Source organism: Gigantopelta aegis, chromosome 12 (assembly GCF_016097555.1).
Source record: "Gigantopelta aegis isolate Gae_Host chromosome 12, Gae_host_genome, whole genome shotgun sequence".
In the NCBI taxonomy this organism is placed as follows: Eukaryota; Metazoa; Mollusca; class Gastropoda; order Neomphalida; family Peltospiridae; genus Gigantopelta; species Gigantopelta aegis.
In genome coordinates, this window is record NC_054710.1 from 18,029,830 (window position 1) to 18,054,675 (window position 24,846).

Here is a 24,846-nt window from a genome sequence, read left to right on the forward strand (position 1 = left end):
TACTGGGTTCGGATCCCAGTCGAGGCATGGGATTTTTAATCCAGATACCGACTCCAAACCCTGAGTGAGTGCTCCGCAAGGCTCAATGGGTAGGTGTAAACCACTTGCACCGACCAGTGATCCATAACTGGTTAACAAAGGCCATGGTTTGTGCTATCCTGTCTGTGGGAAGGGCAAATAAAAGATCCCTTGCTGCTAATCAGAAGAGTAGCCCATGTAGTGGCGACAGTGGGTTTCCTCTCAAATCTGTGTGGTCCTTAACCATATGTCTGATGCCATATAACCGTAAATAAAATGTGTTGAGTGCGTCATTAAATAAAACATTTCTTTCTTTCTTTCCATTAGATTCAGAGTACATTGATTTATTCACCATGGCCCGGGGCTATTGGATAATTTTGACATATACTCTTAAGAGAGGAAACTCAATACATTGTTCCAATAGTAGCAAGGGACAGACAGGATAGCATATACCATGATCTTTGATATACTATTCGTGGTGCACTGGCTGGAACGAGAAATAGCCCAATGGGCCCAGCGATTGGGATCAATCCCAAACTCAGAAACTGTGCATCAAGTAAACGCTTTACCACTGGGCTACATCCTACCCCCATCGTCTAGTGGATGTCAAAAGTGAAAATTTTAACATAGTCTTAGAAAGGAAACCCGGTACATTTTTCTATTAGTAGCAAGGGATCTTTTATCAACACCATCCCACAGACAGGATGTCACATACCAAAGCCTTTGATATACCAGTTATGATGCACTGGCTGGAATGAGAAATGGCCTAATGGACCCACCAACTGGGATCGATCCCAGACTGACCGAGCATCATGCAAGCACTTTACTACTAGGTTTCATCCCATCCCCTTTAGTGAGGAAACCTGCTACATTTTTCATTAGTAGCAAGGTACCATTTATATGCACCATCCCACTGACAGGATAGCACATACCATGGCCTTTGATATACAGTGTTTTCCTTGGACATTTTGCTAGGCGTGGTACTCGAAACATTTTGGGGACATTTTCACCATTTTCAGAGCTTATTTTTATTTTTATTAAACAAAAAATTAATGAAATAAAAATAAATGTAATTAATATGCTTGTTTTAATAATAATTGAATGGCAAAATATATAACAGTGATATTTTATTCATTAATAATATATTTGTTTAGTGTTTTATAAAGGCAACTTTAGGATTAATTATTGAAAAAGGCTTGTTGAATCTCAGAACAGAAATGCACGGATTAAGGCAAGATGACTCGCCATGCTAAAACCAGCAATGGAAAACACTACATACCTGTACTACAAGTATAACAACAGCACACAATTCAGCATAGTGCACATGACTTGTTCCATTGTGTAGCACTAATGAAGGTTACACACCACCATTAATTACTCCATGCAGTTTAATACAATTTCTATGTCAGAATATATTCTGTGAAAAATACAGCACTATCAAGAGGGTCATGTGACTACTAATTTTAGGGAATGCTCTCAACTGACAAGTATCATGTGAAAAATCAACAGGTCGACCACAAATTTTTTCAGTTAACCCACACACCCTTGTTTTGCTGTTATACAAGTGGCACTAAACCATTTGCACAGTTGTTATCAGTTAGTACTATATATAACAAGTAACTTCAAACCAATAAGTTATTTACATACTACAGCTTGGTCAACCTACATGTAGTCAAAGAAAGATTTCAAAAAGCACATCAGATTTTTATAGTTTAAAAATTTTTTTTATGAGAAACTTTCCTAAACTGGACTATATTAAGCTGCTACAACAAGTAACGACACAACAAATGGTGGCGTGTTACCAGAAACACCTAACTAGGACTCGGACACCAGTGCACTTCCCCATGAGACATTGGACAGTGGATACTAAACTATTTAAGATACTAATGTCTATTCACACGGCTTGCACACTGTGCTCTTTTAAAACTCTTTTTGATGTTCTATATTTAAAAAAAAAGACAAAAAAAAAAACAATAAATAAATTTGGTTGTTTGGGTATTGAATAATGAATACATATTGCAGATAGCCTGTATTTGGTGCACAAGATATGTAAGTGAATTGTTGCAATTCTATAATAGACACAGCCTCCATATTAAATGACAAAGATGGCGTCATCTATTGAGATTGTATTTATGGAATTCATCTTTGTATTCAATATTCAGTACAATGTGTGGACGGTAGTTGATTGAACCTGAGTGTAATAAGATCCATGTGAGGTGCGTCATCGGATAAATACAGAGAAGGTTGTCAGCATTGCATATCAAAAGAGGAGAAGTGATCAGAACGATTGGAAACTGTTACTATATTATACATGTAGATAGTAAAATATTGATCCAAATTTAGGTAATGTAGTTATTTAATGGGGGGGGGGGGGGCGGGATTTAGCTTAGTTGAGCTCTCGCCCATGGTACTTGCTTTGCAGAATTGAATCACCTCGGTGGATCCATTCAACTGATAGGGTTTTTCTCGTTCTAACCAGTGCACCACAGCTGGTCAAAGACCGTGGTATGTGCTGTCCTGTCTGTGGGATCCCTTGCTGCTAATGGAAGAATGTAGCAGGTTTTCTCGGACTACGAGTCAGTATTTTATTTCAATTTATTTTCATGCTTATATCTAATTAAGGTTCAAGCATGCTGTCCAGGGCACACACCTCAGCTATTTGGGCTGCCTGTCCAGGACAGTGGGTTAGTTGTTAGTGAGAGAGAAGAGGGTATAGTGGTCTTACACCAATCCATTGTGTCGTTAAAGCTCGCTCTAGGTGAGATCCGGTACCGGAATATGAACCCAGTACCTACCAGTCTTGTGTCCAATGGCTTAACCATTAATCAATGTGCTCTACTAGTGGTGTCGTTAAGAAAACAAACATTAACTCTTTATTTCTACATTGTGTTTTCCTTAGACATTTGGCAAAAATTAATTGAAATAAAATAATGTAATTAATGTGCTTACTTTAATACATGAATGACAAAATACATAACAGGTATATTTTATTAGTTGATAATATATTTTTTGAGTTTTATTAAGGCAATGTTAGAATTAATCATTGCAAAAGGCATGTTTAATCTCAATTCTCATGTCATTTGTTAAGGCAAGATGGCTCTCGACTATTGAGACATGGTGTCGCACCATGCTAACACAAGCCAGGGAAACTACGATTCTCATGTCACTTGTTAAGGCAAGATGGCTCTCGACTATTGAGACATGGTGCCGCACCATGCTAACACAAGCCAGGGAAACCACGATTCTCATGTCACTTGTTAATTAAAGCAAGATGGCTCTCGACTATTGAGACTTGGTGCCGCACCATGCTAACACAAGCCAGGGAAACTACGATTCTCATGTCACTTGTTAAGGCAAGATGGCTCTCGACTATTGAGACATGGTTCCGCACCATGCTAACACAAGCCAGGGAAACTACGATTCTCATGTCATTTGTTAATTAAAGCAAGATGGCTCTCGACTATTGAGACATGGTGCCACACCATGCTAACACAAGCCAGGGAAACCACGATTCTCATGTCACTTGTTAAGGCAAGATGGCTCTCGACTATTGAGACATGGTGCCGCACCATGCTAACACAAGCCAGGGAAACCACGATTCTCATGTCACTTGTTAATTAAAGCAAGATGGCTCTCGACTATTGAGACATGGTACTGCACCATGCTAACACAAGCCAGGGAAACCACGATTCTCATGTCATTTGTTAAGGCAAGATGGCTCTCGACTATTGAGACATGGTGCCGCACCATGCTAACACAAGCCAGGGAAACCACGATTCTCATGTCACTTGTTAATTAAAGCAAGATGGCTCTCGACTATTGAGACATGGTACCACACCATGCTAACACAAGCCAGGGAAACCACGATTCTCATGTCACTTGTTAAGGCAAGATGGCTCTCGACTATTGAGACATGGTGTCGCACCATGCTTACACAAGCCAGGGAAACCACGATTCTCATGTCACTTGTTAATTAAAGCAAGATGGCTCTCGACTATTGAGACATGGTACCGCACCATGCTAACACAAGCCAGAGAAACCACGATTCTCATGTCATTTGTTAAGGCAAGATGGCTCTCGACTATTGAGACATGGTGCCGCACCATGCTAACACAAGCCAGGGAAACCACGATTCTCATGTCACTTGTTAATTAAAGCAAGATGGCTCTCGACTATTGAGACATGGTAACGCACCATGCTAACACAAGCCAGGGAAACCACGATTCTCATGTCACTTGTTAAGGCAAGATGGCTCTCGACTATTGAGACATGGTGCCTCACCATGCTAACACAAGCCAGGGAAACCACGATTCTCATGTCACTTGTTAATTAAAGCAAGATGGCTCTCGACGGTACCGCACCATGCTAACACAAGCCAGGGAAACCACGATTCTCATGTCACTTGTTAAGGCAAGATGGCTCTCGACTATTTAGACATGGTGCCGCACCATGCTAACACAAGCCAGGGAAACCACGATTCTCATGTCACTTGTTAATTAAAGCAAGATGGCTCTCGACTATTGAGACATGGTACCGCACCATGCTAACACAAGCCAGGGAAACCACGATTCTCATGTCACTTGTTAAGGCAAGATGGCTCTCGACTATTTAGACATGGTACCACACCATGCTAACACAAGCCAGGGAAACCACGATTCTCATGTCACTTGTTAAGGCAAGATGGCTCTCGACTATTGAGACATGGTACCGCACCATGCTAACACAAGCCAGGGAAACCACGATTCTCATGTCATTTGTTAAGGTAAGATGGCTCTCGACTATTGAGACATGGTACCGCACCATGCTAACACAAGCCAGGGAAACCACGATTCTCATGTCACTTGTTAATTAAGGCAAGATGGCTCTCGACTATTGAGACATGGTGCCGCACCATGCTAACACAAGCCAGGGAAACTACGATTCTCATGTCACTTGTTAAGGCAAGATGGCTCTTGACTATTGAGACATGGTACCGCACCATGCTAACACAAGCCAGGGAAACCACGATTCTCATGTCACTTGTTAAGGCAAGATGGCTCTCGACTATTGAGACATGGTACCGCACCATGCTAACACAAGCCAGGGAAACCACGATTCTCATTCCACTTGTTAATTAAGGCAAGATGGCTCTCGACTATTGAGACATGGTGCCGCACCATGCTAACACAAGCCAGGGAAACTACGATTCTCATGTCACTTGTTAAGGCAAGATGGCTCTCGACTATTGAGACATGGTACCGCACCATGCTAACACAAGCCAGGGAAACCACGATTCTCATTCCACTTGTTAATTAAGGCAAGATGGCTCTCGACTATTGAGACATGGTGCCGCACCATGCTAACACAAGCCAGGGAAACTACGATTCTCATGTCACTTGTTAAGGCAAGATGGCTCTCGACTATTGAGACATGGTACCGCACCATGCTAACACAAGCCAGGGAAACCACGATTCTCATGTCACTTGTTAAGGCAAGATGGCTCTCGACTATTGAGACATGGTACCGCACCATGCTAACACAAGCCAGGGAAACCACGATTCTCATGTCATTTGTTAAGGCAAGATGGCTCTCGACTATTGAGACATGGTACCGCACCATGCTAACACAAGCCAGGGAAACCACGATTCTCATGTCACTTGTTAAGGCAAGATGGCTCTCGACTATTGAGACATGGTACCGCACCATGCTAACACAAGCCAGGGAAACCACGATTCTCATTCCACTTGTTAATTAAGGCAAAATGGCTCTCGACTATTGAGACATGGTGCCGCACCATGCTAACACAAGCCAGGGAAACCACGATTCTCATGTCACTTGTTAAGGCAAGATGGCTCTCGACTATTGAGACATGGTACCGCACCATGCTAACACAAGCCAGGGAAACCACGATTCTCATGTCACTTGTTAAGGCAAGATGGCTCTCGACTATTGAGACATGGTACCGCACCATGCTAACACAAGCCAGGGAAACCACGATTCTCATTCCACTTGTTAATTAAGGCAAGATGGCTCTCGACTATTGAGACATGGTGCCGCACCATGCTAACACAAGCCAGGGAAACTACGATTCTCATGTCACTTGTTAAGGCAAGATGGCTCTCGACTATTGAGACATGGTACCGCACCATGCTAACACAAGCCAGGGAAACCACGATTCTCATGTCACTTGTTAAGGCAAGATGGCTCTCGACTATTGAGACATGGTACCGCACCATGCTAACACAAGCCAGGGAAACCACGATTCTCATGTCACTTGTTAATTAAGGCAAGATGGCTCTCGACTATTGAGACATGGTACCGCACCATGCTAACACAAGCCAGGGAAACCACGATTCTCATGTCACTTGTTAATTAAGGCAAGATGGCTCTCGACTATTGAGACATGGTACCGCACCATGCTAACACAAGCCAGGGAAACCATGATTCTCATGTCACTTGTTAAGGCAAGATGGCTCTCGACTATTTAGACATGGTGCCGCACCATGCTAACACAAGCCAGGGAAACCACGATTCTCATGTCACTTGTTAATTAAAGCAAGATGGCTCTCGACTATTGAGACATGGTGCCGCACCATGCTAACACAAGCCAGGGAAACCACGATTCTCATGTCACTTGTTAAGGTAAGATGGCTCTCGACTATTTAGACATGGTGCCGCACCATGCTAACACAAGCCAGGGAAACCACGATTCTCATGTCACTTGTTAATTAAAGCAAGATGGCTCTCGACTATTGAGACATGGTGCCGCACCATGCTAACACAAGCCAGGGAAACCACGATTCTCATGTCACTTGTTAAGGCAAGATGGCTCTCGACTATTGAGACATGGTACCGCACCATGCTAACACAAGCCAGGGAAACCACAATTCTCATGTCACTTGTTAATTAAGGCAAGATGGCTCTCGACTATTGAGACATGGTACCGCACCATGCTAACACAAGCCAGGGAAACCACGATTCTCATGTCACTTGTTAATTAAAGCAAGATGGCTCTCGACTATTGAGACATGGTACCGCACCATGCTAACACAAGCCAGGGAAACCACGATTCTCATGTCACTTGTTAAGGCAAGATGGCTCTCGACTATTGAGACATGGTGCCGCACCATGCTAACACAAGCCAGGGAAACCACGATTCTCATGTCACTTGTTAAGGCAAGATGGCTCTCGACTATTGAGACATGGTGCCGCACCATGCTAACACAAGCCAGGGAAACCACGATTCTCATGTCACTTGTTAAGGCAAGATGGCTCTCGACTATTGAGACATGGTGCCGCACCATGCTAACACAAGCCAGGGAAACCACGATTCTCATGTCACTTGTTAAGGCAAGATGGCTCTCGACTATTGAGACATGGTACCGCACCATGCTAACACAAGCCAGGGAAACCACGATTCTCATGTCACTTGTTAAGGCAAGATGGCTCTCGACTATTGAGACATGGTGCCGCACCATGCTAACACAAGCCAGGGAAACCACGATTCTCATGTCACTTGTTAAGGCAAGATGGCTCTCGACTATTGAGACATGGTGCCGCACCATGCTAACACAAGCCAGGGAAACCACGATTCTCATGTCACTTGTTAATTAAGGCAAGATGGCTCTCGACTATTGAGACATGGTACCGCACCATGCTAACACAAGCCAGGGAAACCACGATTCTCATGTCACTTGTTAATTAAGGCAAGATGGCTCTCGACTATTGAGACATGGTACCACACCATGCTAACACAAGCCAGGGAAACACAATTCTGTGTGTAATTAAACATTTCTTTCCTGATTCTCTATTTCAGAACGAAACGTTGCTGCTAAATAACTCATGGCCTCAATTCACAAGCTGTTTTCAGTCCACGCTGTTAGTGTGGGGTCCGTGTGCATGGTTATGGATGGCATTGCCATTCTACATAGCCTACATTTGTTCCCTCAAAGAGTGGACAACTCTGCCAGTGAATGCATTCAACATTACCAGGACTGTAAGTAATTTGAATGCTATTCTAGATGTAGAGGGTTCGGGCAAGCTAGGTTCCAGTAATGAGTTACTTTCGGCGTACTAATTTTAAAAATAACACATAGCTCCCTTTTTACTTTTCGGTGAACTGTTCAAAAATGTGCCAAATTCCTTCATGAAATTGCGCCACATTTCTCTTTTGACTTAATCCTATGGGGTGGGACATAGCCCAGTGTTAAAGCGTTCGCTTGATGCGCGGTAGGTCTAGGATCGATCCGCATCAGTGGACCCATTGGGGTATTTCTCGTTCCAGCCAGTGCTTCACAACTGGTGTAACAAAGGCCATGGTATGTACTATCCTGTCTGTGGGATGGTGCATATAAAAGATCCCTTGCTGCTAATCGAAAAGAGTAGCTCATGAAGCGGCGACAGCGGGTTTCCTCTCTCAGTATCTGTGTGGTCCTTAACCATATGCCTGATGCCATATAACCGTAAATAAAATGTGTTGAGTGCGTCGTTAAATAAAAAAAATTCTTCCTTAATCCTACGGGATATTCAAAATTCAATAGCACCAAAATTGCCCCCCTCTCCTACCCACCCCTACCCTTTTCTGTCCAGGACAGAGGAGCTGGTCAAGGCTGGCACCTGCACCCATGACATGCGTGCACTACAACAGCTTGTTCTGAATGTCTATGTAAAACCATATGACCTGACCTGGTTGGGGGAGAGGAGGGAGAGAGGATGTGTGAAAGGGTTTGCACTTTACTTTTCAGTTAAAATAGTTAATGGTTTAAAATGTTCCGGAGTGGAATCAAGAGCATATGCAGTTGAAAAGTTTAAATACTATAGGATGATTTTTCTATCTAGATATATAGTTCGTCCCATCCTCCTACAGAAATGTTTTTTTGTAAATAATTTCTGTTTGTTTTGATGTAAGCAGATAAGTAAAAGTGTTTTTGAAATGTAATGTAGAAAACAATCGGCTCAGAAATACATAACCTGAAGTAAATTGCATTGTTGAATAGCCCCTTGCAGTTCACCAAACTAAACATTTCACCCTGTTACAGGATTGTCATTGTAGACATTTATCTTTGTGAAAAATATTTCTCTGGATGGGACTGTAGGTTTTGTCTGTCCTACCTGTCCAGTCGGATGGGACTAGGCTTTGTCTGTTCTACCCGTCTAGTCGGATGGGACTATAGGTTTTGTCTGTCCTACCTGTCTAGCCGAATGGGACTGTAGGTTTTGTCTGTCCTAACTGTCTAGCCGAATGGGACTGTAGGTTTTGTCTGTCTTACCTGTCTAGCCGGATGGGATTGTAGGTTTTGTCTGTCCTAACTGTCTAGCTGGATGGGACTGTAGGTTTTGTCTGTCCTAACTGTCTAGCCGGATGGGATTGTAGGTTTTGTCTGTCCTAACTGTCTAGCTGGATGGGACTAGGTTTTGTCTGTCCTAACTGTCTAGCTGGATGGGACTGTAGGTTTTGTCTGTCCTACCTGTCCAGCTGGATGGGACTATAGGCTTTGTCTGTTCTACCCGTCTAGTCGGATAGGACTATAGGTTTTGTCTGTCCTACTTGTCTAGCCGAATGGGACCGTAGGTTTTGTCTGTCCTAACTGTCTAGCCGAATGGGACTGTAGGTTTTGTCTGTCCTACCTGTCTAGCCGAATGGGACTATAGGTTTTGTCTGTTCTACCCGTCTAGTCAGATGGGACTATAGGTTTTGTCTGTCCTACCCGTCTAGCTGAATGGGACTGTAGGTTTTGTCCGTCCTACCTGTCTAGCCGAATGGGACTGTAGGTGTTGTCTGTCCTACCTGTCTAGCTGGATGGGACTCTAGGTGTTGTCTGTCCTACCTGTCTAGCCGGATGGGACTCTAGGTGTTGTCTGTCCTACCTGTCTAGCCGGATGGGACTCTAGGTGTTGTCTGTCCTACCTGTCTAGCCGGATGGGACTCTAGGTGTTGTCTGTCCTACCTGTCTAGCCGGATGGGACTCTAGGTGTTGTCTGTCCTACCTGTCTAGCCGAATGGGACTCTAGGTGTTGTCTTGTCTAGCCGGATGGGACTCTAGGTGTTGTCTGTCCTACCTGTCTAGCCGAATGGGACTCTAGGTGTTGTCTGTCCTACCTGTCTAGCCGGATGGGACTCTAGGTGTTGTCTGTCCTACCTGTCTAGCCGGATGGGACTCTAGGTGTTGTCTGTCCTACCTGTCTAGCCGGATGGGACTCTAGGTGTTGTCTGTCCTACCTGTCTAGCCGGATGGGACTCTAGGTGTTGTCTGTCCTACCTGTCTAGCCGAATGGGACTGTAGGTGTAGGTGTTGTCTGTCCTACCTGTCTAGCCGGATGGGACTCTAGGTGTTGTCTGTCCTACCTGTCTAGCCAGATGGGACTCTAGGTGTTGTCTGTCCTACCTGTCTAGCCGGATGGGACTCTAGGTGTTGTCTGTCCTACCTGTCTAGCCGGATGGGACTCTAGGTGTTGTCTGTCCTACCTGTCTAGCTGGATGGGACTGTAGGTGTTGTCTGTCCTACCTGTCTAGCTGGATGGGACTCTAGGTGTTGTCTGTCCTACCTGTCTAGCCGAATGGGACTCTAGGTGTTGTCTGTCCTACCTGTCTAGCCGGATGGGGATGTAGGTTTTGTCTGTCCTACCTGTCTAGCTGGATGGGGCTGTAGGTGTTGTCTGTCCTACCTGTCTAGCTGAATGGGACTCTAGGTGTTGTCTGTCCTACCTGTCTAGCCGAATGGGACTCTAGGTGTTGTCTGTCCTACCTGTCTAGCTGAATGGGACTGTAGGTGTTGTCTGTCCTACCTGTCTAGCCGAATGGGACTGTAGGTGTTGTCTGTCCTACCTGTCTAGCTGGATGGGACTCTAGGTGTTGTCTGTCCTACCTGTCTAGCCGAATGGGACTCTAGGTGTTGTCTGTCCTACCTGTCTAGCCGAATGGGACTCTAGGTGTTGTCTGTCCTACCTGTCTAGCTGCATGGGACTCTAGGTGTTGTCTGTCCTACCTGTCTAGCTGGATGGGACTGTAGGTGTTGTCTGTCCTACCTGTCTAGCTGGATGGGACTCTAGGTGTTGTCTGTCCTACCTGTCTAGCTGGATGGGACTCTAGGTGTTGTCTGTCCTACCTGTCTAGCTGGATGGGACTGTAGGTGTTGTCTGTCCTACCTGTCTAGCTGGATGGGACTCTAGGTGTTGTCTGTCCTACCTGTCTAGCCGAATGGGACTCTAGGTGTTGTCTGTCCTACCTGTCTAGCCGAATGGGACTCTAGGTGTTGTCTGTCCTACCTGTCTAGCTGCATGGGACTCTAGGTGTTGTCTGTCCTACCTGTCTAGCTGGATGGGACTGTAGGTGTTGTCTGTCCTACCTGTCTAGCTGAATGGGACTCTAGGTGTTGTCTGTCCTACCTGTCTAGCTGGATGGGAATGTAGGTGTTGTCTGTCCTACCTGTCTAGCCGAATGGGACTCTAGGTGTTGTCTGTCCTACCTGTCTAGCTGAATGGGACTCTAGGTGTTGTCTGTCCTACCTGTCTAGCCGAATGGGACTGTAGGTGTTGTCTGTCCTACCTGTCTAGCTGGATGGGACTCTAGGTGTTGTCTGTCCTACCTGTCTAGCCGAATGGGACTCTAGGTGTTGTCTGTCCTACCTGTCTAGCCGAATGGGACTCTAGGTGTTGTCTGTCCTACCTGTCTAGCTGCATGGGACTCTAGGTGTTGTCTGTCCTACCTGTCTAGCTGGATGGGACTGTAGGTGTTGTCTGTCCTACCTGTCTAGCTGGATGGGACTCTAGGTGTTGTCTGTCCTACCTGTCTAGCTGAATGGGACTCTAGGTGTTGTCTGTCCTACCTGTCTAGCTGGATGGGAATGTAGGTGTTGTCTGTCCTACCTGTCTAGCCGAATGGGACTCTAGGTGTTGTCTGTCCTACCTGTCTAGCTGAATGGGACTCTAGGTGTTGTCCGTCCTACCTGTCTAGCTGAATGGGACTCTAGATGTTGTCTGTCCTACCTGTCTAGCTGGATGGGACTATAGGTGTTGTCTGTCCTACCTATCCAGTCAGATGGGACTATGGGTATTGTCTGTTGTCCCTGTCCAATCGGAAATTTTTATGAAATGAGTGAACAGTTTTGGTATTACTAGGTCACTGTGACCTACTTTTCATGGTCTACTGCACATAACAGTAAATCTTTGTCTGGACCATATCTTGCATACAGATGCATACAGGACCATCAAACCTCACATGTAGGAACAACTTGAGATGGCGGTGTGTCGTGTACTATTATTAGGTCACTGTTACCTACTTTTCACGGTCTATTGCACAACAGTAAATCCTTGTCCAGACCATATCTTGCATACATATAGAATACTAAACAAGCTTGCCTGTCATACCATTTTTATGAAATGAGTGAACAGTTTTGGTATGTGACGAGCAAAAGTGAGTCAGATACCAACACTCACGAATTTCATAAAAATGGTATGACAGACAAGCTAGTTTAATATTTTATCTATTACAAACCAACTGCAGACAAGCCACAATGCCGAAGTAAGCAGATGTCACGTCAATATTACACTAGTTACAAACATGTAGATACTGAGTGGTTGTTATGACATGGGCAATATCTTACACTGCTGTGTAATAAGTATGCATACACGACCATCAAACCTCACATGCAGGAACAACTTGGGATGGTGGTGTGTTGCGTACTATTACTAGGTCGCTGTGACCTACTTTTCTTGGTCTACTGCACTTAACAGTAAATCCCTGTCTGGACCATATCTTGTATTCAGTTACTAGGTCATTGTGATAAAAATAAATCAAATAATTTGTCTATAGTCTGAACATCTTAGGAAAATCTTGTTTAGCCTTTGAAGAAGTCAAGAGTTCATTAAACAGACAGCACCTTCTCCAATGAATACATTATCATCAGTAGTTGGTCAAAAAAAAGAGTTCATCCATCACATTGCAAAAGTTTGATATAATTAGAATTGAATCAAACCCGTAACATGCATTATTATCATCCATTAAAGGCTTTTCTAGGAGATATCGCTGGCACTATAATTTGTGATATCTCCGCAGGAGACTTCACTTCTTATAATCTTGACTGGTCAAATTTTAATCACAAGACAGTGTTTTGTTACGTCACTGTGTTTGTTTCAGCGCTAAACCTACCATTAGTGACGTCACGCCACTGCCGTTTTGCTAGTTAACAAGTCTACCGCTGACATTCAACCTACATTACTGACATTGTTTACAACTGTCGCAAATGAAAACAATGATAATGGATGATAAAAAGAATACCCCCCTCGTGTCTTGTGATATCATAATTTATCAGCACTCATTAATAAAAGTATAAAATCCTCGGCAAGCCTTGGATTTCATACTTTAATCAACTTGTGCTGATAAATTATGATATCACAAGACACTCGGGGAGTATCCTCTATATATCTATGATTTTTCATCAATCTCCTGACGGGCGTATCATGTACGCCACCAGTACTCTTGTTGCCATAGTTATAGACCTTGAACTTATATGGCAATTTACCAATTTTTACACAGTTATGGCCCTTGAACTTAGGAACTACAACATTTTGTTGGGCGCAGTGGGGGACATGTATTGCTTTATCGGTACTCTCATAATGCTTGTTCATTCATAACACTGTTCTAATGGTACTGATATTTGAATGTCTTTCTTGAATAACAACTGATCAAAAGTTAGGGGGTGTAGTTTTTGTTTGAATGATATTTTGTCAATAGCTAAGTACTGTTCTCGACTTTTTTGACATGTAACAAAAAAGAAATGTTTTATTTAACGACGCACTCAACACATTTTATTTACAGTTATATGGCATCAGATATATGGTTAAGGACCACACAGATATTGGGAGAGGAAACCCACTGTCACCACTTCATGGGCTACTTTTTTCGATTAGCAGCAAGGGATCTTTTATATGCACCATCCCACAGACAGGGTAGTACATACCACAGACTTTGATATGCCAGTTGTGGTGCACTGGCTGGAATGAGAAATAGCCCAATGGGCCCACCGATGGGGATCAATCCTAGACCGACCGCACATCGAGCGAGCGCTGTACCACTGGGCTATATCTCGCCCCTTGACATGTAACAGGGCTCGAACTTAAGAATTTGTTGCCCACAGCAATTAAAAAACAATGCCATTAGTAAACAGCCCACCAATGGCAATCTTGAGTCTACAAACAGCAGTGGGGGTTTTAAAAGTCCGTGTACAAATGTTAAATATCTGCAGGTAATGTACACCAGGGGCCTAATTCACTAAATTCTCACAACATTGCGATCTCACAGTGCAATGCTAAAAAAATTGCAAAGAGGATGCTTTGTTGTCTAGCAGAGCCTAAGAGACCTTTGTGAATTAGGCCCCAGCTGTATACATTTTGCCATCATTGAACAGCTTTACCGACAGCAGTAATTGCTGTACAGCAGCACACAAGTGCGATCAGTGATGCTCCTGACCTATGTCAATATATATATATCAACAACGGCTTTTGCCAACAGTGTCGTCGTTAAGTTCAAGCTCTGGGGCCTTATTCACAAAGGTCTCTTAGGCTCTGCTAGACAACAAAGCATCCTCTTTGCAAGTCTTTTAGCATTGCACTGCAAGATCGCAAAGTTGCGAGAGTTTAGTGAATTAGGCCCCTGATGTAATCTCTTTCAAGTTGTCATTCAAGTAGTAACTTGAATGACTGTTCTCGACTTATTTCGATGCCTACCAAATCTGATGGACACTGTAAGAGAATCCTGAACTCTGTTACTGCACATCCAAATTCTTTCATCAGCCCACCTGGTAGGGTAGGGGTGGGTGGGTTAGATCCAAAGAAAAACTCTCATAAGGATGGTAAAGATCCATTTTTCTTGGCAGTTGAAAGTGGTGTGCTTTGTTTACCAAGATCCCTGTGAGGATGGGTCCTAACCTTTAATACTCCAGCAGGGCTTCTAGAATTTTATAAAAATCCACTAGCCATGGGATCAGTGATTTTAAAAATGTACTAGCCATGATTAAAAATTCACTAGCCCTACTTTAAATAAATACAATTTTACTAATAGTAATGATCAGATATGTCACCTAAAGAGGGAGACTGAGCTTAAAAATCATTAGATTGTGGATGGAAAGAGTGGGCAGTATATTTATATTTACAAAATGTGTAAATGCAGCATTTGACAATCTTGAGTTTTTTGCACTAGCCGTCGGGCTAGTTACAGTAGTTATTTACTAGCCCAGCACTGAATATCACTAGCTATGAGAGTGGGGCTACCATAATCTAGAAGGCCTGCTGCAATTTAAACAAGTGATACTAATGAGATTATTTGTTAAATGAACATTAATTGCATGACTTGCCAGGGTTTGAAGCTTATATGTAACGTGTGATGTTTTACAGTTTTTCAGCTTGTCTCTCTTCCTTCTGTCGTGTGTGGAACTGTTGAAGGCAGTCAGTGACAATGAACACCACAAAGTACCAGCAGTCATATTTGTTGCCTCAGGGGTCAAGGCAGGAACATTTGTAAGTAACAGTTGAGAAGAGGACTCGCACAACAGTTTATATCTTTATCCTGCAACCACTGTTTCTGTTGGCCGATTATGATGACTAACAGATTATACTAGCAGATTATGACTTGATGTCACTCATGTGTGACATCACACAAATAGCTACATGTATATTGCAAAATCATCACTTGACCTCTAGATACAATGTAGCTAAAATAACAGAAATAGCTTTTTCCCTTAATTTTTATCATCTGCAGGATAAAGATAATAACTAGTTAATAGCAGGATATTGACTTTATTCTGTTCAGGCCGAATGAAACATTCCCATTACCTTCACATGATGAAGTTATTATCTTTTTAAATAGTTAATACATTATAAATGTGTAAATAGATTTATTGTTTCAATAACACATCTGGTGTGTGAAAATAAAACCCATGGTCTGTGGTATTCTGGCCATGGTAAAGAGCGGACTAAAGACCCTTGTTGTTAAGAGTAGTCTATGAGCCAGCAGCAAGTGTTACCTGTAGATCAAGTGCCACAACCACAATATTTTAGAAAAACAAACCTTTAAACACATGCTCAATAAAATAATGTTTTATTGCATGCTCAGAATTGTCTTTATTAGTATAGTAAGATTAAATGGGTATGTAATCAAAGCGTTTTCTTGCAGCTCTTGTCGAGTGTTCTCACTCAGGTGGAGCGACGGAGAGGTTTGGTGACGTCGGGTGTTCAGTTCACCTTTTGGCTGGTGCTGCTCCTTGCATCCATCATCCCACTCTACACCAAGATAGAGCTGCAGGTTCGTATCTCTCTCCTCTCTACACCAAGATAGAGCTGCAGGTTTGTATCTCTCTCCACTCCACACTAAGATACAGCTGCAGGTTCGTATATATCTCTGTACACCAAGATACAGCTGCAGGTTCGTATCTCTCTCCACTCTACACTAAGATACAGCTGCAGGTTCGTATCTCTCTCCTCTACACCAAGATACAGCTGCAGGTTCGTATCTCTCTCCACTCCACACTAAGATACAGCTGCAGGTTCGTATATATCTCTGTACACTAAGATACAGCTGCAGGTTCGTATCTCTCTTCTCTCTACACCAAGATAGAGCTGCAGGTTTGTATCTCTCTCCACTCCACACTAAGATACAGCTGCAGGTTCGTATATATCTCTGTACACCAAGATACAGCTGCAGGTTCGTATCTCTCTCCACTCTACACTAAGATACAGCTGCAGGTTCATATCTCTCTCCTCTACACCAAGATACAGCTGCAGGTTCGTATCTCTCTCCACTCCACACTAAGATACAGCTGCAGGTTCGTATATATCTCTGTACACTAAGATACAGCTGCAGGTTCGTATCTCTCTCCACTCTACACCAAGATACAGCTGCATGTTTGTATCTCTCTCCACTCCACACTAAGATACAGCTGCAGGTTCGTATCTCTCTCCTCTACACCAAGATACAGCTGCAGGTTCGTATCTATCTCCACTCTACACCAAGATACAGCTGCAGGTTCATATCTCTCTCCACTCTACACCAAGATACAGTTGCAGGTTTGTATCTCTCCACTCTACACCAAGATACAGCTGCAGGTTCGTATATATCTCTGTACACCAAGATACAGCTGCAGGTTCGTATCTCTCTCCACTCCACACTAAGATACAGCTGCAGGTTCGTATGTCTCTCCTCTACACCAAGATACAGCTGCAGGTTCATACTCTCTCCACTCTGCACCAAGATACAGTTGCAGGTTTGTATCTCTCCACTCTACACCAAGATACAGCTGCAGGTTCGTCTCTCTGTCTTTTCTACACCAAGATACAGCTGCAAGTTCGTATCTCTCTCCACTCTACACCAAGATACAGCTGCAGGTTCATATATCTCTCTTCTCTACACCATGATAGAGCTGCAGGTTCGTATCTCTCTCCTCTCTACACCAAGATACAGCTGCAGGTTCGTATCTCTCTCTTCTCTACACCAAGATAGAGCTGCAGGTTTGTATCTCTCTCCTCTCTACAACAAGAGATACAGTTGCAGGTTCGTATATCTCTCCTCTCTACACCAAGATAGAGCTGCAGGTTCGTATCTCTCTCCTCATTACAACAAGAGATACAGTTGCAGGTTCGTATCTCTCTCCACTCTACACCAAGATACAGCTGCAGGTTTGTATCTCTCTACAACAAGATACAGCTGCAGGTTCGTATCTCTCTCCTCTCTACAACAAGATACAGCTGCAGGTTCGTATCTCTCTCCACTCTACATCAAGATACAGCTGGAGGTTCGTATCTCTCTCCACTCTACACCAAAATACAGCTACAGGTTCGTATCTCTCTCCTCTCTACAACAAGATACAGGTTCATATCTCTCTTCTCGGCAAATGTCTTATGAATTAATTTTCTATAATAAAATTAAATAGAATTTAATTTTTTCACCTCATGTCCCTGAGTCATATAATTGCTCAATAGACAAATACCTATAGTGAGCAATGCACAATGAACTTTATAAATTGGAACGTATGAGGACATATTACGGTAATGATTACAGTCATTTCTTTTTTTCAGGAGTATGATACGGACATCTTTAATTTTGTTGTTTTCATTCTCTACTTTGTTCTGGTCTTTGTTCAACTGATGCTCTTGTTTATTCCGGAGAAGACATCAAGAAGAGGCTACTATGAGCTTGGAATAGTATGTTACATATGTTTAATACATGTTTGTGTCACAATAGTATGTTACATACGTTTAATACATGTTTGTGTCAGAATAGTATGTTACATACGTTTAATACAGGTTTATGTCAGAATAGTACCGTATATCGCTGTGTATTAGCCGACTTTTTGAGACAAAATTTATCAAGTCAAAGGCTGGGGTCGGCTTATCTAAGGAGTCAACATTTTATTGGAAATGTAAAGTTAGAATAGTGACGTCATGGCTCGACTCGATCTATTGTCATTATTGTGCTCTGCATTTCCGCTTTCATAAAGGTTTAATATTGCATTTTAACACAAGCTATTACAAATAAAAGATATTAAAATTGTATATATATGTTCATCTTTAATAAATGTTGGTGTTTAAAAGTTATTTAGTAATATTTCTGTTTAAACAACAATAAATGGTGACCGATCAAAACAATTTCGGAAAACTTCGCAGGTCACGTGTCATTACAAAACTGCTTACTAAACCGGTGAACACGTTAATTGTTCCAGCTTCATTTGTTTTGTTTGTCGGCTTGGGATTAATCGACACGGGTGGTTGGGTATGGTAGGGTATAGCCGACTAGTAATGAAAAGACCGATTAGCACAATCAACAATGCAAACAGTCACTGTGTTTTTAACGTGTGGCTGCAATCAAGAATGTTTAGGTATATTTCGCTATCTTGGTACTTATATTTTACGAGAAATAAATTAACCGGACACCGTTTCTATAAATAGAAATCGGCTACTGCTTCCGGATAAGTTTGCTGTGACAAATGACGTTTGAAAGCAGATGTACTTTGTCATTTTGTAGACCACACAGACATCTGACTTGGTTAGTTTTATATAGGGGGGTCGGCTTATATACAAGGTCTATAATTTTAAAGCCGATTTGGAGGGTGAAACTAGGGGGTCGGCTAATGCATGGAGTCGGCTAATACACAGCGATATACGGTATGTTACATACGTTTAATACACGTTTGTGTCAGAATAGTATGTTACATATGTTTAATACAGGTTTTAATACAGGTTTATGTCACAATAGTATGTTACATACGTTTAATACAGGTTTATGTCAGAATAGTATGTTACATACGTTTAATACACGTTTGTGTCAGAATAGTATATTACATATGTTTAATACAGGTTTATGTCAGAATAGTATGTTACATATGTTTAATACATGTTTGTGTCACAATAGTATGTTACATACGTTTAATACAGGTTTGTGTCGGAATAGTATGTTACATACGTTTAATACATGTTTGTGTCAGAATAGTATGTTACATACGTTTAATACAGGTTTATGTCGGAATAGTGTGTTACATACGTTTAATACATGTTTATGTCGGAATAGTATGTTACATACGTTTAATACATGTTTATGTCAGAATAGTATGTTACATACATTTAATACATGTTTGTGTCAGAATAGTATGTTACATACGTTTAATACATGTTTGTGTCAGAATAGTATGTTACATACGTTACATACGTTTAATACATGTTTGTGTCAGAATAGTATGTTACATACGTTTAATACACGTTTGTGTCAGAATAGTATGTTACATACGTTTAATACACGTTTGTGTCAGAATAGTATGTTACATACGTTTAATACACGTTTGTGTCAGAATAGTATGTTACATACGTTTACTACACGTTTGTGTCCCAATAGTATGTTACATACGTTTAATACACGTTTGTGTCACAATAGTATGTTACATACGTTTAATACAGGTTTATGTCGGAATAGTATGTTACATACGTTTAATACATGTTTGTGTCACAATAGTATGTTACATACGTTTAATACAGGTTTATGTCACAATAGTATGTTACATACGTTTAATACAGGTTTATGTCGGAATAGTATGTTACATATGTTTAATACAGGTTTGTGTCGGAATAGTATGTTACATACGTTTAATACATGTTTATGTCGGAATAGTATGTTACATACGTTTAATACATGTTTGTGTCAGAATAGTATGTTACATACGTTTAATACATGTTTGTGTCAGAATAGTATGTTACATACGTTACATACGTTTAATACATGTTTGTGTCAGAATAGTATATTACATACGTTTAATACATGTTTGTGTCAGAATAGTATGTTACATACGTTTAATACATGTTTGTGTCAGCATAGTATGTTACATACGTTTAATACATGTTTGTGTCAGAATAGTATGTTACATACGTTTAATACACGTTTGTGTCACAATAGTATGTTACATACATTTAATACACGTTTGTGTCACAATAGTATGTTACATACGTTTAATACACGTTTGTGTCACAATAGTATGTTACATACGTTTAATACAGGTTTATGTCTTTTATGTAGTAATATACTGATATTCAAAAGAAACTATACCAGTACTCTTGAGATTACTGAAGAAAAAACAAAATATGTTGCATATTTATTAAAAGGACTTTAACCTGTCAACCAAACCTACCACTATTAAAAAAAGACAGAATCAATATTGTCTAAAACAAAATTTATCTTGTATGTGAGTTCTTCTTTGAAAATGGGGCCTTTCTGAACTCCAGATACTTCAACAGTTGAACACCGGCTTCGGTGGCGTCGTGGTTAGGCCATCGGTCTACAGGCTGGTAGGTACTGGGTTTGGATCCCAGTCGAGGCATGGGATTTTTAATCCAGATACCGACTCCAAATCCTGAGTGAGTGCTCCGCAAGGCTCAATGGGTAGGTGTAAACCACTTGCACCGACCAGTGATCCATAACTGGTTCAACAAAGGCCATGGTTTGTGCTATCCTGCCTGTGGGAAGCGCAAATAAAAGATCCCTTGCTAATCGGAAAGAGTAGCCCATGTAGTGGCGACAGCAGGTTTCCTCTCAAAATCTGTGTGGTCCTTAACCATATGTCTGACGCCATATAACCATAAATAAAATGTGTTGAGTGCATCGTTAAATAAAACATTTCTTTCTGTTTTTTTCCACATTTGAACACAGTTCCCTCTGAGATTTTCCCTGGAGTCATGTGCATGTATTAAAACAGACAGGAAAAAAATGAATCTCCTTGCACAGACCAAAAAATAAATAATAAAATGTTCCTAAATAATTGGCAAAACTTTGGACATCAGAAATGAACATTGTCTTAATGTTATTTACCATTAAATATAACAACCAAATTAATGTAAATACAGAATAGATCTTAAAATAGATGTTTATGTTAATTTTTGTGATGCATGTGGCTAGATTTGAGTAAATCTTCAGTCCAAGTGAGAGTTTTGTATGTAACTAGTGTATAGTCCACTCCAAGTTACGTACGGAACCAGACAGTTTTAGCACCAGTAAATCTTCAGTCGAAGTGAGAGTTTTGTATGTAACTATTGTCCGAACCAAATTGTTAACAACTACGAAACATTACTCTCCTACCTTTAATTGCCGTTAGATTTCCTCCAAAGTTTGTCCAGACACAAATCTTGAAAAAACCATTACAATGACACAGATTCCACATACCAGATGATAACCATGTCACCTATATCGACTTCGCTGAGAGCGTATAGGGAAAAAAGCATGTAATTTTGTATCAGCTGCCATTTTGACTTTTTATGGAATATTCTTCAAGAGTGGTGAAAGGATAGGACTTAATCTAACAACGTCATAACATGTTATGATATAAAAGCAAACGTGATGACGTCATATTATTATTATTTTTTAAAATTATTATTATTATTATTTTAATGATACCACTAGAGATCATCGATTTCATATTAATTGTGTCACATACTTTGGAGGCTTTCACCCCTCTTGAAGAGTATTCCATAAAGAAGCAAGATGGCAGACGGCAGAAAACTGCATGTATTTTTCCCTGTGCAATCTCAGCAAAGACAATATCGGCAACATCGTTGCAGTCTCGTGTGTGGAATCTGTATATTTGTAGTGGTTTTTTTGCGATTTGTGTCTGGACAAACTTTGGAGGAAATCTAACGGCAATTAAAGGTAGGAGAGTAATTTTTCGTAGTTATTAACAATTTGGTTCGGACAATAGCGTATAGTCCACTCCAAGTTACGTACGAAACCAGACAGTTTTAGCACCAGTAAATCTTCAGTCCAAGTGAGAGTTTTGTATGTAACTAGTGTATAGTCCACTCCAAGTTATGTACGGAACCATGTGAGAGTTTTGTATGTAACTAGTGTATAGTCCACTCCAAGTTACGTACGGAACCAGACAATTTTAGCACCAGTAAATCTTCAGTCCAAGTGAGAGTTTTGTATGTAACTAGTGTAGTCCACTCCAAGTTACATACGGAACCAGGTGAGAGTTTTGTATGTAACTAGTGTATAGTCCACTCCAAGTTACGTATAGAACCAGGTGACAGTTTTGTATGTAACTTGTATAGTTCACTCCAAGTTACGTACGGAACCAGGTGAGAGTTTTGTATGTAACTAGTGTATAGTCCACTCCAAGTTACGTATAGAACCAGGTGAGAGTTTTGTATGTAACTAGTGTAGTCCACTCCAAGTTACGTATAGAACCAGGTGAGAGTTTTGTATGTAACTAGTGTAGTCCACTCCAAGTTACGTACGGATCCAGACAGTTTTAGCACCAGTAAATCTTCAGTCCAAGTGAGAGTTTTGTATGTAACTAGTGTAGTCCACTCCAAGTTACGTACGGAACCAGGTGAGAGTTTTGTATGTAACTAGTGTATAGTCCACTCCAAGTTACGTATAGAACCAGGTGAGAGTTTTGTATGTAACTAGTGTATAGTCCACTCCAAGTTACGTATAGAACCAGATGAGAGTTTTGTATGTAACTAGTGTAGTCCACTCCAAGTTACGTATAGAACCAGGTGAGAGTTTTGTATGTATCTAGTGTAGTCCACTCCAAGTTACGTACGGAACCAGACAGTTTTAGCACCAGTAAGCGGGAATTTATTAAGCTCCGTGGTTCATTTCACAGAAGCACCGTGGCATATTCATATACAGTGAAACATCTTAAAAACGGACCCTCTATAAACCGGAATCCCCTCAAAACCAGACATTTTTCATAGTCCCTTTTTAAATATCTGTACAGAAGGGAACCTCTCTAAACCGGATACATGTTGTACCTCTTAAAACCAGACTTTTTACTTGGTCCCGAGGGTGTCCGGTTAGAGGAGTTTCACTCTACGTTCTTGTCGATATGCTCATCATAGAAATAAAAATATTTTAAAAATCCACACTTCATGTAATTTTCATGTTCTTCAGTTACCTTTTTACCTTGGTATTTTATTCTATATCAACCTGAACAGCACAATTTCCGACCTTGTAATAAAATCAAAATGTGCTTGATAATCTTGAAAGAAGAGGGTGAAATTACTTCTTTTTATATGTATTTAATTAAAGTTCTGTTTGTTTCAGCCGCCATCACCAGAAACCAAAGCTTCCTTTCCAAGTCGCGTGACATTTTCATGGATGAACTCGTAAGTAGAATCATACTGCTAGAACATAATTTGGAGATAATATTAAAATTAATTTAGGCACAGTAGGTGTATTTCTATAAACAGTTTGCATTAAAACAAAACATTTTCAGAGACGGGTTCGGGGGGGGGGGGGAGAGACGGCCCGAGCTCCCCCCATAAATTTTGCGATAGTTAACATTTTATTTAATATTAATTTTTTACGATCCCCCCCCCCTCCCAATTAATCTCCCCCAAAGTTCCTTTGGCATTCCACCTCATGTCACTGGGGCCCCCCTAAATGGGTTTTCTGGATCCGCCACTGGTTTTACAATAAATATCCTTATATCCATTCATGGGTGTATGCTTATTATTTAACCTGGGTTGGGGGATTTGCTTCACCTGATAACTGTGAATTCCCCTCTCATTACCTACCTACTGGATGATATAGCTTGATGGTTGTGAATTCCCCTCTCATTACCTACCTACTGGATGATATAGCTTGATGGTTGTGAATTCCCCTCTCATTACCTACCTACTGGATGATATAGCTTGATAATTGTGAATTCCCCTCTCATTACCTACCTACTGGATGATATAGCTTGATAAATGTGAATTCCCCTCTCATTACCTACCTACTGGATGATATAGCTTGATGGTTGTGAATTCCCCTCTCATTACCTACCTACTGGATGATATAGCTTGATGGTTGTGAATTCCCCTCTCATTACCTACCTACTGGATGATATAGCTTGATGGTTGTGAATTCCCCTCTCATTACCTACCTACTGGATGATATAGCTGGATGATAGCTTGATTGTGAATTCCCCTCTCATTACCTACCTACTGGATGATATAGCTTGATGGTTGTGAATTCCCCTCTCATTACCTACCTACTGGATGATATAGCTTGATGGTTGTGAATTCCCCTCTCATTACCTACCTACTGGATGATATAGCTTGATGGTTGTGAATTCCCCTCTCATTACCTACCTACTGGATGATATAGCTTGATGGTTGTGAATTCCCCTCTCATTACCTACCTACTGGATGATATAGCTTGATGGTTGTGAATTCCCCTCTCATTACCTACCTACTGGATGATATAGCTTGATGGTTGTGAATTCCCCTCTCATTACCTACCTACTGGATGATATAGCTCGATGGTTGTGAATTCCCCTCTCATCACCTACCTACTGGATGATATAGCTCGATGGTTGTGAATTCCCCTCTCAT

General features: G+C 41.4%; 1 protein-coding gene across 2 annotated transcripts in view; it reads left to right on the forward strand.

The window, feature by feature from the left end:
- The window catches only part of LOC121386640 (multidrug resistance-associated protein 1-like), a 111,745-nt gene that overhangs the window by 462 nt on the left and 86,437 nt on the right, over window positions 1-24,846 (forward strand). For both annotated transcript variants that reach the window (XM_041517610.1, XM_041517611.1), the window contains exons 2-6: window positions 7,814-7,993; window positions 15,388-15,510; window positions 16,166-16,294; window positions 18,064-18,189; window positions 23,573-23,634. In XM_041517610.1, the coding sequence (XP_041373544.1) occupies window positions 7,907-7,993; window positions 15,388-15,510; window positions 16,166-16,294; window positions 18,064-18,189; window positions 23,573-23,634 (527 nt within the window). In that variant the 5' untranslated portion in view covers window positions 7,814-7,906. The remainder of the gene's footprint in view (window positions 1-7,813; window positions 7,994-15,387; window positions 15,511-16,165; window positions 16,295-18,063; window positions 18,190-23,572; window positions 23,635-24,846) is intronic.